Source organism: Dipodomys spectabilis, unplaced genomic scaffold (genome assembly GCF_019054845.1).
Source record: "Dipodomys spectabilis isolate Male_0828 unplaced genomic scaffold, ASM1905484v1 ptg000089l, whole genome shotgun sequence".
In the NCBI taxonomy this organism is placed as follows: domain Eukaryota; kingdom Metazoa; phylum Chordata; class Mammalia; order Rodentia; family Heteromyidae; genus Dipodomys; species Dipodomys spectabilis.
Window position 1 is genome coordinate 4,899,781 of NW_024870766.1, and position 15,318 is coordinate 4,915,098.

Genomic DNA, 15,318 nt, shown 5'->3' on the forward strand with positions numbered 1-15,318 from the left:
ATCCCAAAAATAAATTGCCTCAGTTCATTAATTTGTTTGCTGGTTGCTTACATGTCAAGTCTCTACATCTACTTTGTTCACTCTTCTTTCCTCTCTCTCTTTCAAGACATTTAACCACTCTGGGAGAAAATACATAAAAACTCATAACACCACCTGCTCTCTTCTCACACAGCATGTTACTATTATAAGAAGGCTAGTCCTTCTGTTTCCCCAGTGATAAATAAAAGGACTTCACTCACCGAGCTGGGGCTGGAGTGCCGTCTAACTTTAGGCGACTCTTTGCCAGTGGAGGAGGACTTGAAGTTAATGCAAGCATTGTTCTCAGAATGCACCCTTTTTACTTGATTAGTTGGTTTCTCAAATGGGTCAAAAGTGCTCTGTGTCCTCTGAACCCTGACTTTTTTATCCTCAGGAATTGTATCCAGGTGTTTGATCACCGAGTCCATTCCCTGGCAGTTCCGTGTAGACATCTTTGTGACACATATCTGAAAAAATAAAAGAATCTAAATTCAGAATTCCACTGAAACACTAATATCATTAACCATGCTGACATGCTACTCTATAAAGAGGGCTCAATTCAGCTTCAGAAAATATCCACCCCCCCATAAAAGCTAGTCTCACTTCAATCACAATAAGAAATAATCCAATAATAATCCAATAATCATATATGCTTTATTACAGTATTTGTAAAAGAATAAAACACTATTCTTAAAACAAGAAACTCACATTATACCATTAGTACTCATATGGATTTTGAACCCATCACACACATATTTTATCATCTGAGTATAAGTGTATATCTCTGAATCACCAATTTTAATTTTTAAAAACCACTAGGCTGCATCAGATGGACAGATTGATGGGTGATGGGGGGGGGGGGGGCGGGGGGGGAGGAAGTGGGAAGGAATGGGAAGGGGAAACAAAGGAGGAGACAACAATGCTTGTTAAGAAATGTACTCATCATCTTGCCCATGTAATTGTAATCCCTCTATACAGTATTTTCACAATTTAAAAAAAAAAAAGAACTAGTAACCTCAGGCTAGAGGAAGAGGATATTGTTTTGTTTAAAAGGCTTAGGTCTAAATAGAAATAGTTAAACTCTGTCCCCATCTTGAGTACATCTCCAAATCACAATAATAAAATACTTAGATTAATAATAATTAGAATAATGTCTTTAGGGGTTAGAAACATTAAAGAAAGGTATTTGTACTTTTTTTTTCTTTTCAGTTCCAAAAAGGAATAATACTATCAATAAATAACAGTGAGTGACACTCATTTCAAAAGTTTGTCTTACATCACTAGACCTCTATCTTAGTTCACACTATCTAGTCTCTCCACACAGCCTGCTCCACTCATTTTTAGTCTCTCTTTCACTCCTGTTTTTTACTTTATGTTTATCCCTTCATTCCCAATCTTCCCGGTCCTTTCTGAAGAACTGTAGGCTCTAGCTTATTCTTTATATAAAGGTACTTACTATTGTTTGGATTTTAAAATGTCCCTGAACCGGCGCATGGTAAAGACCTGGACCTCAGACATGGTACCACTTGAGTGGGGGCCTAGAGGAAGGAGGTTAAGTCACTGGAGGCGTGCCCTTCCTCTGTCACTTTGCTTCATAGCCACTGTGAGGTGAGAGATTGGCTCCGCCATGTGCTCCCCACCATGATGTTCTGGCTCAGCAGAGGGCTAAAACAACTAACCAAGACCAAGACAAGCTGACCATGGGCTGAAATCTCTGGAACCATAAGCCCACATAAACTGTCACCACTTCTAATCTGTTTATCACAAATATGTTATCACAGTGATAGGAAGCTAACTCATCAAGTAACTTTATCACCCTCTCATATATGTGTGTGTGTGTATATATATATATATGTGTGTGTGTATATATATGTATATATATGTGTTATATATATATATATATATATATATATATAAAACTCAGAATGAAATTGCTTTAACAGTATCTTTTACTTGAAACTTCCCATCATATATGCTATTGATTTTGGAAAACCAGACAATATTTTTAAAAAATTCATATTGTTAATAAAAATACAAAATAAATTTCTTAAAAATTATACTTTTACAGACACCTCTGTGGTCTATATTTAAAACATATTTCTTCCTAACTAGTTCCAGGTTCTGTCCATTGTAAAATATGTCAGTATGCCATAGTGGTTTTCAGAATTCCATGCTTTCTCAGCAGGCCACCTACAGAATACATAAAACTCGATACCTTTTTTTTTTATTATGAAAATACGTACAGAGGGGTTACAATTACATGGAGTTTTTCCTAGGTTCTATGCAAACAATATTTCTACATTATGGCATCTTTTTTCCTACAGTGCTTTACTTAGTGACTGAAGTTTGCTTAATTGGGGTTTGCTAAATTACTAAATTTCAGCAAACATCATTCTAACAATTAATCTTGGTATTCTTTCATGCTAAAAGAGCTATTTATTACATTAAAGTTATTTTCAAAACAGTGCAATCTTGAGACAATAATAAACATGTCTTTTAAAAACTTCTGTCAGCTTGGTATTGGCTCAAAAGCTGGCCTGATGATCAATGGAAAAAACTAGAAGATCCAGAAATAAAACCATCCACTTACAGCTATATATCATTTGACAAGGGTGCCAAAATATATGGTGGAAAAAAGATAGCCTTTTCAATAATTGTGCTGGGAAAACTGGACACTCAAACACAGAAAACTAAAATTGGATACATGTTTGTCACCATGTGCCAATATCAATTCAAAGTGAATTAGAGATGTCAACATCAGACCTGAAATTTTTCAAACTACTGCAAGATGAAGTAGGAGAAACACTAGAACTTATAGGCATAGGCAGGAACTTTTTGAAGAGTCCCAGGGGCACAGGAAATAGGAGAGAGACTTGACAAATAGGATTACATCAAAGTAAAAAGTTTCTGCACAGAAAAGGACATTGTTACTTAGAAAGACAGAGAACAGCTAGGAGAAGATCTTCACAAGCAATACATCTGACAAAGACCTACTATCCAAAATACACAAAGAACTCATGAAACTAACACCCACACTCCCCCCACAAAAAAATACAATAAACCAATCAATAAATGAGCAAAGGAGAGACTTCTCAGATGAAGGACGGCAAATAAACACTCTAGGAAATGTTTATAAAGAAAATGCAAATCAAAACAATTTTGAGATTCCACCTCACTCCAAGTTAGGTGGGAGAATTTAAATATCAAATACTGGCAGGGATGTGGGGGAAAAAAATGAACACTATTGCACTGTTGGCGGGAATGTAATCCAGTGCAACCACTTTGGATAGCAGTCTGGAGATTCCTCAAAACACTAAACAGAACTTCCTTAAGACCTAGACACACCACTCTTCGGCATTTGCCAGAACACTGCAAGTCAGGATATAGTAAAGACACTTGTACATTCATGTTCATTGCTACACTATTGACAATAGTCAAATGATGGAAACAGCCCAGATGCCTTACAATAGATGAGTAGATGAGTGGATCAAAAATTATGTGGTACCTATACATAATGGAATTTTACTACACTACAAATTATGACATTATGTCATTTGCAAGGAACCTAGAAAAAATCATATTAGGTGAGGTAAGCCAAGCTAGAGAGACAAATGGTGCATGTTTTCTCTCATCTGGGGAAGCTAGATCTAAAATAAAACTACATATGATAACTTATATAGGACTCTAAGCATTCACACACAGCAAGACCAAAGGAGGATACTCTTAGGGGAGAAACTTAAAGACATAATTCTTCTGAACATTTAAAATATTATTTATCAAAACAAATTTCAAGAAATGGAAACATCAGAGTTTTTGGGTTTTTTTGTCTTATGGAGACAAAAGAGGAGCACAGAAATGGAGGAAAAGTGCACTAATGAAGTCATGGTATTCAGTATACACTATATCCAAAATGAACTCTGAACTCTGCAACTTGTAGGAGGGGCTGGGAGGGGGAAACTGGAAGAAAGTGAAGTCAAGTAATGGCTACAAAAATAATTGTATTTATTATCTGACTTATGACATGGTAACCCTTCTGTACAATACCTTAATAAGAAGAATACAAATGTGTTTTTTAAAGCTGCTGTCATTTTCTATTTTGATAGACAAAATTCTAAAATTATACCTATATCCCTCCTTTGCCTAAGAATAATGTCCAACTTTTGAATTGTTTATGATGAGATATTCTATTTTTTTACTTAGGTCATATGATAAATGGAAAATTACTTGGGTAGGCCAGCTCATGGCTGAAATATAAGTCACAGAGATGTGGTCAGGCTTTCCTGGAAGAAAGTAAATACCCACACCATGAACTGTCTACCTGGCCACATGGCATATGCTGATCTTCACCTGACACCTTGCAGGGAAAAAGGGAACATGATTTTGCTTACATAAGAAAAATAGTTTTGCTACCAACCAGGGATCTCCTAAGAGGATCCTGAGTCTCATGTGAGGACCACAACCACAGACAGCATCCTGATCTCAGCCAGCTGATATCTCAGGCAAAGAGACCAACAATGTCAAGCTGCAAACCTAGAAAAGCTGTAAAATAGTAAGCCAGTGTGGTTGTGATACTACGTCACAGAGCAATAGAAAACTGACACACTCACTTTACCGAAGTTGTTTGAAGCATTTTGATATTTGAACAGAGCATTCATAAAGAAAACAAAGGAGGAGGCTGCAATGCTTGGTAAGAAATGTATGCATTATCCTGCCCATGTAATTGTAACCCCTCTGTACAGTATGTTCTCAAATAAAATAAAATAAAATTTAAAAAAAAAAAAAAGAAAACTGCTGCAGACACCCTGAAAACATTACAGGAAGGAATAGGAGAAACTTTAGGGCTTCTTGGAACAGGCTGAAATTTTCTTAATAGAGACCCAGAAACACAACAAATCAAAGAGAGGTTGTTCAAGAGGGATTGCATAAAACTGCAGAACTTCTACATGGTAAAGGTCATAGCTAGCAAGATCAATAGAAAGCCTACAGATTGGGAAAAGATCTTCACTAGCCATACAGTGGACAAGGGTCTCATATCTAAAATATACTTGGAACTCAAAAAATTAAATCCCCCAACAACAAATCCTCAAAGAAATAACTGCCCAATAAATAAGTGGACTAAAGAAACTTTTCTGAAGAGGAAATAAGAATGGCCAATAGACACAAGAAGAAATGCTCAACCTCTCTAGTCATAAAAGAAATGCAAATCAAAACAACATTGAGATTGAGATTCTACCTCACCCCAGTTAGAATGGCTATAATCAAGAAATTTAATAACAATAGATGCTAGAGGAGATGTGGCCAAAAGGGAACCCTACTGCACTGTTGGTGGGAATGTAAACTTGCTCAACCACTTTGGAAAGTAGTAAGGAGGTTTTTCAAAGACTCCACAGAGAGCTCCCCTATAACCCAGCAATCCCACTTTTGGGCATTTACCCAAACAATCACAAACAAGGCTATACTAAAGCTACCAGCACAACTATGTTTATCGCAGTATAATTTACCATAGCCAAGATATGGAACCAACCCAGATGCCCTTCAGTAGTTGAATGGATCAAGAAAATGTATTTTATATATGTGTGTGTGTGTGTGTGTGTGTGTGTGTGTGTGTGTGTGTGTGTGTGATATATATATATATCACTATATATGTATATATATATATATATATATATCACACACACATACACATATATAATGGAATTCTATGCCTCCATCAGAAAGAATGCTCTTGCCCCATTTGTTAGGAAATGGAAAGACTTGGAAAAAATTATATTAAGTACAGTAAGCCAGGCCCTTATTTGCAATAACTAATATATGTCTAGGACAAGCAGAAAAGCTCAAAAGCTATGTATATATGATCATACAAAATGATATTAAGTGAAATGAACCCCAAGACAGGGATATAAGTGGTTTTTACTTTCTCACTATTGTTTTTAATGTACTTATAATGCACTATGTGATTTTTTTGTTTATTTTGTTATGCTCTTCCCCTATGGTATAACCCCTGTCTTCACTGTACTTGATGTCGGTGCCCTGCATCTTATATATACACTTTTCTAACTTGGGGAAGGGAAGGGAAAAAACAAAATGCTTAAATAGGGATACAGGTTGACCCATTGTAACAATGAGATGTACAAGACACTATGTTGAAAATGAACTTTACGACTTGTGGGGGGAGGGAGGGAGGAGTTGGGGAGGTGGGGAGGGATGGGATGGTAGGGGAAAAACAAAGGAGGAGGTAACAATGCTTGATAGGAAATGTACTTATTACCTTACTCATGTAACTGTAACCCCTCTGTACACTATTTTTACAATAAAAAAGTATTTTAAAAAAGAAAACTGCTGCATACACCACTTCCCAAATCTCCCACATAGGATTGAATCCCCGAGAAAAGAAGTAATAGCATGGCTGTTCCCAATAGTTCGCTGAGAGTTTGTGGTACATCCTAGCTCCATCACTAGCTCATGAACAAAATCTCCACATAATTAAGTTGATACACAATTTATGCTGCTCTCCATGTCAGCTAGGTTTGTGTGAACAGCACCTGGTATCAGCATGCATCTTCATCCAGGTAAGTAATCTATACTTGAATTTTCCACAGAGGGCAAAGAAACAGTTCTGGAAACGTTCCCAGTTTCCAATATTTGGGGCAAACTACGTAAATGTAATCTGGCCATCTCTGTTAACTACAAGCACAATAGAAAGCACAATCTAGGCCCTTCTTAGAGGTCTGGAGAATGAGCCTTGTTGCCCTCCCAAGCCTGTCTGGCAGTTCACTCTGCACACCCTAAACAGAAAAATGAGAGGTTTGATTCAGATAAAGACATAACCATGAGAAGTAAGTATAGTGTTCATTCCTTGTAGAAAGCTGCATTTCCTGGCAACTCTCAATATAACATTATGGGTACACCCAGAATGCAGGAAGAGAAGAGTGAGCACCTTGTCCCTGCTGGGAAGGGGGACCCTGGAGTGCAGATTACACACTAGTGCTACCACCCAGTACCTACACTTCTCTGTGAATCCTTCTAGCAAGCTGTCAGCAACCTAAATAAACTCCTCCCTTTCTCAAACATAACTTGTCTTCTTTTTTTCCCAAGACAAAATGCTAATAGTCAATATAAAAACAAATAAACTCTTGGTTAAAAAAAAAGAAATGTAACTTCATATATAGAAAAAATCCAAGACAGAAACATGGCATATCAAATTATTTTATTAATAAAGAGAAGGCTGGGAAGGTGGCTCAGTGGTAGAGTGCTTGCCTTGCATGCCTGAGGCCCTGGGTTGGATTCCTTGCACCACATAAGCAGAAAAGGTGAAGTGGCACTGTGGCTCAAGTGGTAGAACGCTAGCCTTAAGCTGAAGAGCTCAGGGACAGTGCACAGGCCCAGAGTTCACACCCCATGACTGACAAAAAAAAATAGAGAACCCCCAAACTTGAAAAAGCAGACTTCTCTAGCCAACATATAGTAAATATTTTTATTTATCCATTATTAACTTTCATGTGCATCCCCAGAGCATGCCCAGATTTTGGTCTGTGTTATAAGCTTCCTCTAAGCAAAACTCTTGAAAGTTAACAGCTTCTGGTTCACAGGTCAAGAAGCAGACCAAAGGATCAGGAGACATCTGAGAAACACCAGGTATTATCAGAAAAGCAAGATCCTTTCAAAAATTTCAAGATGAATACTAGCAAGACATAGAATTGTACCTTAAGAATCCTGCTGACAGTGATTATTCATTGGCTCATAATCAAGAAAAATAAATGTGTGGTTCAGTAGAAAATGTTATTGAAAGACTATGAGTTTATCATTGCTTCAAAAAAAGAAATTTCCTATAAAGGGAAAGTAGCAAGTATAATATAAAAAGAATAGATATAATAAGATATATATATATATAATAGATTTTAACACTGAATCTGGTAGTAGTCAAAAAGTTCTGGACAAAGTAGGAACTGTACTAACATTAGTCATGGCTTCTCACAGGGCATGGGGAGAAATTCTGTGTAGCACCAGTGGAGAAAGGAGGGTATGGGGTCTGATCCAGGGATAATAGTCCAGGGCATCATAACACAGCATTATGCTAAAAATGCAAGAGATGCACTCTAAGCAACATTTCTACAAAGTACACATCTGTTTCTGAGAAATCAGGCTGCAAAGAAAACTTATGTAAAACCAGGAGAGACAGCATTTTTTAAAATAAGTTAGTTTTCAGTAACACATGTGAAACTTAACAACTATAAAGAAAACTGAACTTGACTGGCAGCCAGTGACTCAAATAATTAATATGGGGGAAAAAAATCAAACAAGACGCCAATGTTCAAAAACAGAAAGCATACACTAGGTTGTTCTGAGAAAGCAATTTTTTTACCTACAAGTCTAAGGATCACACACATGCTTGCACAGATGTATACACACATACACACACAATTAATTACTCAACTAGACATCATATGAGTATACGTGTATGCCTGAGAAGGTATAAAGTGCAATTAATAAAATTAATTCAACCCATACTGTTGGTGTTTGGAAAGAGTAACTGTAAGTGTAGTCATATAATTTCCAATAATATTTGTGCCTGTTTTAGCTGTTTAAAGAATCTGAAATATATTAAAATAATCACTCACATGGAATTTGTGTTTGAAATTAGGTAAATTAATTAAGTCAGTAATCAGTGCTTACACAGAGGCAAATTTGTTTTTAAATTAACTCTTATTAGCCACATATTTTGAGCATATGGGTGGTAGGCCAAGTATAAAAGCCATGAGCAGTACCTGTTCCAAGTCCATGTGACCTCAGACATCCGGCCTACCTTCAGCTCTCACCGTCCTGCACAAATTGTCCGTGGTCTCAGTTTGAAAAATATTCCTCTCACAAGCCACCAGCTGGCCTCAAAACTACCTTTACCCAGAAGTCCTGGCTGATTAAATTTCCACCCACTCAGCCAAGTCTTTATCGAGAATTGCCTCAGTTACTGAATTTAGTCTTCTCCAATGGTTTTCATGCCTTCAATTGTACTTATTCCTTTTAATAACAATTTCAAGAACCTGATTATCATTTCTACAATGCAATGGATGTGCTCTATGTTCATTTAACAGCCCCCAAGAGCAATGTTGCCTTCAACTCTCCTCAGGAAGAGTCTAGTAAAATTTTGTTGGCTAACTGATGAAAGGTAAGAGGCTTCTTCAGTGCCATAAAAGAACCCTGGGTACTCTATCCGAAGCCCATCATGGTAAACAGCCATTATCACCTCCAGTATAAACAAGGCATTCCAATGTTAATGCTCATGACTGCATTGTACCATTTAGAAACTCAAGGAACAAAAATCTCATAGGCAAGAGTTGTCTCATGATATTGGAAGCATATAAAAGAGAAGAAAGATCACAAATAGTGAAATTAATTCATGAGGTTTTTCCAGTAAATTCTAAATAAGTTAGAATCTCAGTCTAGGTAAAAAGATATGCAACCACACTCATGGATATTTATCTTAATTTAGTCTACTTATCTTTAACAGAGATTTGTTATTTTCCTGGCAGACCATAAGCTTTGTAAAAATAGTTAGAAACTCAAACAACATTAAAAGCTCTAAAAGTCACATTTTGACCTACAATTTTAGCTCGGAGCCATCTCAGCAGTTGATGTGAAAGAGCAGAACACAATTCAGTTAAGGCTGGCATTCATTTCAAACGAATTCATTTGGGCTAAAAATTGTCTTTTTGAATCAACCATTTTCCTGGTGATCAGCATTTTTCTAGGATCCTACTGGGTCTTCTCTATTTCAACTCCATATACTCTGTTGAAGGCAGACACTGACAGAAAGCTGGTTCAAAGCACTTTAAGCTGACCACAGCCACTATGTGTCATGTACCAGGCAGTGGAGAGATCAGAGTATTTCAGCATTCAAGAAAAGAACTATCTATCACAGGAACAATGAAAAACTACAAAATAAGCAGAAAATTTGACAACATACATTTGTTTTTCCTCCTTTCCATTACCTTATGAATAACTTCTCCAAAAATCCATTCCCAATAATTAGAAAAAGCACCACCAGTCATGTACTAGTTTTAAAGTACTTATGTCAAAGAAGTAACTCTCCCAGAGTTATTAAAACATTATAAAAAAAAAGTTTGGGGCTGGTAAGGTGGCTCAGTGGTAGAGCGCTTGCCTTGCATGCATGAGGCCCTGGGTTCAATTCCTCAGCACCACATAAGCAAAAAGAAAAAAGCCACAAGTGGCGCTGTGGTTCAAGTGGTAGAGCACTAGCCTTGAGCTGAAGAGCTGAGGGACAGTGCCCAGGCCCAGAGTTCAGGCCCCATGACCGGACCCAGAAAAAAAAAGCTTTTACTCCCCTATTAAGCAATTTCAGCTATCAAGGCATATGAAGGCACAGTATTTGGTGGTAAAGGGAATAGGAGTAATTTCTAATGCCTATGTAATAATATTCATGACAGCTGTCTTCAGCAGTAATTTCAACCTTCAGGATCTGAAAGTACACAGGCTTCTCTTTGGCTGTGATTTTTTTTTTTGTCGGTCATGGGGCTTGAAATCTGGGCCTGAGCGCTGTCCCTCAGCTCTTCAGCTCAAGGCAAGCGCTCTACCACTTGAACTACAGCACCACTTCCAGGATTCTAGTGGTTTATTGGAGATAAGAGTTTCACGGACTTTCCTGCTTGGGCTGGCTTTGAACCTCGATCCTCAGATCTCAGCCTCCTGAATAGCTAGGATTACAGGTGCGAGCCACCGGCGCCCGGCATTGGCTGTGATTTTTTTCTCTCTCTCTCGTGTGTGTGTGTGTGTGTGTGTGTGTGTGTGTGTGTGTGTGTGTGTGTGTGTGTGTGTGTGTGATGTACACAAAGATAGCAATATGAACAGGAAAATGGAACAAAGATATAGTATGATATTTGTATGTATATAGAGAGCTATATGTAAGAGTGGCTTACTTAAATCAGCATCTAGCTCTTGCCCAAAACCACATGCACACATGCCAGAATTAATTCACTTATAACATGTCCCAGTCTCTCATAGGTTAAATGACGCCACTGAAGTTAACATCTCCAACATTCTACTATGAGCCCTGGGCAGCAGTTTACAGCTGGAAAATTATTTAAACTAGATCAATTAGATAGATCAAGGAGATGAATTTACTTCTTTGTTTCCTTTTATATACCTTTTCCCTTAGGATTTTAGAGTTTCCAAAAGATGAAGGTAGGTACATACAACAAACAGTCCCCTTGATGTTTATACTCTCCAGAAATATATCATTCATAATCACTTATATCACTTTATGTCATTTAAATGTATGTGGCATCATATATTTTTACATAAGCTATGTATGCTCAGAGTATGTTATTTAGGGCAGGGGAGAACAGAAATATGTCTTAGTTAAGTATTCTTTCTCATTTGTTAATTATATTTCCTGACTTGACCATAAACACCTTGTGTCAATAAACCATATTTTCTGATTCTTTTATGTCCCCAAAGCACAGAACACTGCCATTAAAAGGAGTGTTCCATAATAGTTACTCAGTGATGGCTTGTTTTCCTTGTTGTAAGTGTATCCTTTTAACTTAACAGTAGGCCCTTAAAAATTAGTCCTGAGAAACTACATTACTATGCAGTACCTTCCTTCAGAATCAAGATCTTTTCTAGCAAATGAAAACACTTTCTTTCACTGTTCTTACTCATCCCAATTTATTGTCTAATATTGTGATCTTGTCTTTAAATGCTTATTTCTCTACTGGCTAGTTTCTTCGGGATCTGACCTAATTTCATTTGTGCCCTGAATCCATCAACTAATGGATACAGTTGAATGGAAAACTCTTGAGGACATTACATTCTTTTATGCTGTTTCAGTCCTTACTGGGCTTCAATGCTTTCCCCAAACAGGATGGATAACAGTTGTAGTAATTCTATTGGTCCTCCAAGCAGTTTAAGCTCTGGTAAATGTTTCTAAAAATATTTTACTCAGCTGCTTTCAGCTACTTATGTTTGTTAAGAAAACTATGTGCCCTGAAACAGGTCCTTCCTTAAGAGGGAAGGGGGAATGCCCTTCTCCCACATGACAAAACTGAACATTTCACCTCCTGGCTGGACAAAGTGCATGAGCTTATTCCTATTATGTAGAAGGCCACATGTAACTTCCTTTAGATACTATGTCCTTAAAAAATGAATTAAATATCCCAAGAGATCAAAAGGAAAGTAAATGGTACATACATTTTCCCATTTGATACTTAACACATTGGTAAAAACTATCATGGAGGGTTGGGAAGGTGGCTCAGTGGTAGAGCACTTGTCTTGCATGCATGAGGCCCTGGGTTCAATTCCTCAGCACCACAAAAGAAAAAGAGCCGGAAGTGGCGCTATGGCTCAAGTGGTAGAGTGCTAGCCTTGAGCTGAGGAGCTGAGGGACAGCGCCCAGGCCCAGAGTTCAGACCCCACGACCGGACCCCCCCCCCCCAAAAAAAAACTATCATGGAAAAAAAGACAAAGTCAAGAGTACAATATTTATATAAGATGTCCACATGAGTATCCAGTGTTAGCAGGTGAAATGTTTGAACAGATCTCTATGTCTATCTGCCCACCTCATATCTATAGCTAGAGGGCTCAGGGCATATGAGAATGTACATGCAAGGCAAGGGAGACTTCATCCTAAGAGTTAATACAGCAAAACCTATCCCAATCTACAAAATTCCCATAGCCACAGTGGGGTAATGGAAAAGGGAATACCCATTTTCAACAAAACACAAGAATCAAACTACATGAAGTGATTTACACTGCATAGCTAATTAGTTTCTTCATCAAGTCAAGATTCCCTCAAAGCTCCAATTCTAGTTAAAGAAGCAATCTTTTCCTGTAATAGGGTTATTCTCCCCCTCTCCCAGAATTTACACATTTAAATGTAGCTTTTCTTTTCTTTTTATTAGGTTTTGCCTTGAGTCATGCCTGTGAGACACATCAGTGTATTTTCAAAAACTTCACCATGGTGAAGTAGTATGAAAGAACCTAGCCACAACAATTTAAAAATTAAGTACATATACCATGTGAGCATAATTAAAAATGTAAAATGGGCTGAATTTGAAACCAATACTATGATCCAGAATTGTATATTACTGTGCAAACATGTTAATGTGTGTGAGTTTTGGTTTGTCTTTTGTTTTTATGGGTTGTTTTTGGTGTACAGGGGCTGTTCTTCCTATCAAAAGTTGTACGGGGCGGGGGGGGGGGGGGGGGGCGCGGGCTGGGAAGGTGGCTCAGTGGTAGAGCACTTGCCTTGCATGCCTGAGGCCCTGAGTTCGATTCCTCAACACCACATAAGCAAAAAGAAAAAAAGCCAGAAGTGGTGCTGTGGCTCAGTGGTAGAGTGTTAGCCTTGAGCTGAAGAGCTGAGGGACAGCGCCCAGGCCCAGAGTTTAGAGTTCAGGCCCCATGACCGGACCCAAAAAAAAAAAAAAAAAGTTGTACACAGGACAGACTCATGTGCTATTTAAACCCTGTTATTCAATTAGTGAGTTTCACCGAACCCTCTCTAGCTTATTTGTACTAAACCAGTCCAGCCTTTCGTTCATGTTTATACCTTTCGAATCTCTATCACTTGCTATTTTGTCCCTCAAGCAAGATAGAACATCCATAAGGTGCAATAATATAAAAAAGGAAACTTAAAAGAACATACTGTGAAGGTATGACTGATCCAATAGGACCTAAATTCCTTCCCCTGGTTACCATATGAACAGCATTTAAAAATAAAGATTATAAATATTTTTAAATTCTTTCCTTGAAGGAGAAATGAAATTGTGTACTCTGATTCTTACTCTGAAGCAGATGGCTATATAAATAAATACAACTTACATTTCTTCACCTATAACAACCGTCTTTTAAAATTTAAATATATTATTAGTATAAAGAGAATAATTTAGTGACTAATATCAACTGCTATGCTCAAGTTTTAAAAGTTTCATGTTTGTCTTCCAAGAAAATAAATCTACACACAAATCCAACCAAAAAATTTCAGAAAAATATAGGGCATCACTCAATGTAGGACTGACTTTTGAAGCTCTTCACATTTTCACAGACTCATATGTGGGTCACTAACCAAACAGAGCTTATGAAGAGAAATACAGGGAACAATGAGCCTTTGAAAAGCAAAGGGAAGTATCTTTGAATGCAGCTCTAACAATTGGTTCATCTACTGCAAAGAGCTAAGATTTCAGGGGTAATAAGTTTGACAGCAATCCATTAATAATGAAGACCTAAATTATTTCATGAAGACCTTTGTAAACCTTTCCTACAACTGAGAAAAGTCAATAGTGATTCCTAACAGAGATGTACAAAGTGAATGGAGCAGAGCAGTTGGAAGCTCAAATCCTGCTGCTTGTCTGCCACCTGAAAATAAACCTCAGTGCCTCCAGAAGCATGTTACTGTCAACTTTGTATTTTTAGCAAGATCTCATTTAGCTGAGGAATAGGCTTCTGGGGCAAATGTGTTACCAACTGGGAAGAAGAGCAACTCTAGTGAACACATATACTTCTAAAGCCTGTCATCTGAGAAACAAAGAACCAAAACATTTGATTTCATCTTTTTTTAAATCCACTCAGCTATTTAATTATCCAATAACCCAAAGAATTATTCCATAGTCCTCTATAAGCAAGAAAATTAGTGCTGGGTATTTAGCAACAAATAATGCAGTTGCTAGAAAAAAGATGGATACTGAGGACTTCTACATGAGATGATCAGCTAGCCACTTGTCACAGTTACAAAGGAAACAGATTTAAAAATAGTTTCTCAATCTCTAGAACAACCCTATAAGGATGTATCATTTTTAAGGGTGATTAAATTAAGGCACATAGGAATTAATTGTTACCTGTCTTACACGTCTCCAGAATCTTATGTCCTAGGAGAAATAAACAAAGGACTGACATGACCTGAAACATTTCTCTCCATTCCCTTTCAGCCCTTCTTATGTAAAAGCAAAAGCAGCTTGGAATCAGCACAAAAGAACTGGCCTGTGGTTGTCTTCTCTATTTCCCTAACCACCCCCACCCTGGAACACACTTCACTGAATCATCTTCATATCAAAGATCAGGCCATAAGAGAAAAACAGAGAGGCAATAAGCAATAAGATTCATTAAGAAGGACTAGGCTACTTGGGAAGATAGAAAGACTCAGGTAATAGGCTTTACCATGTTGACTCTTCCTTTTCTATATATGTTTGGTTTTCTGGACAGGAAATTCAAAGCATGAATGTAAAATGCTAAGTGATCCACTCTAGGAATCATCAAATCACTTGGTGACAAACAAATGGACAGATAAAC

General features: G+C 37.5%; 1 protein-coding gene across 3 annotated transcripts in view; it reads right to left on the bottom strand.

Annotated features, from left to right (window-relative positions):
• Cdk14 (cyclin dependent kinase 14) overlaps window positions 1-15,318 on the bottom strand; it is a 538,666-nt gene that overhangs the window by 417,250 nt on the left and 106,098 nt on the right. For 2 of the 3 annotated variants that reach the window (XM_042684715.1, XM_042684716.1), the window contains exon 3: window positions 240-485. In XM_042684715.1, the coding sequence (XP_042540649.1) occupies window positions 240-485 (246 nt within the window). Of the gene's footprint in view, window positions 1-239; window positions 486-12,651; window positions 12,658-15,318 lie in introns of all 3 variants that reach the window. The other variant, XM_042684719.1, reaches the window with a different exon arrangement.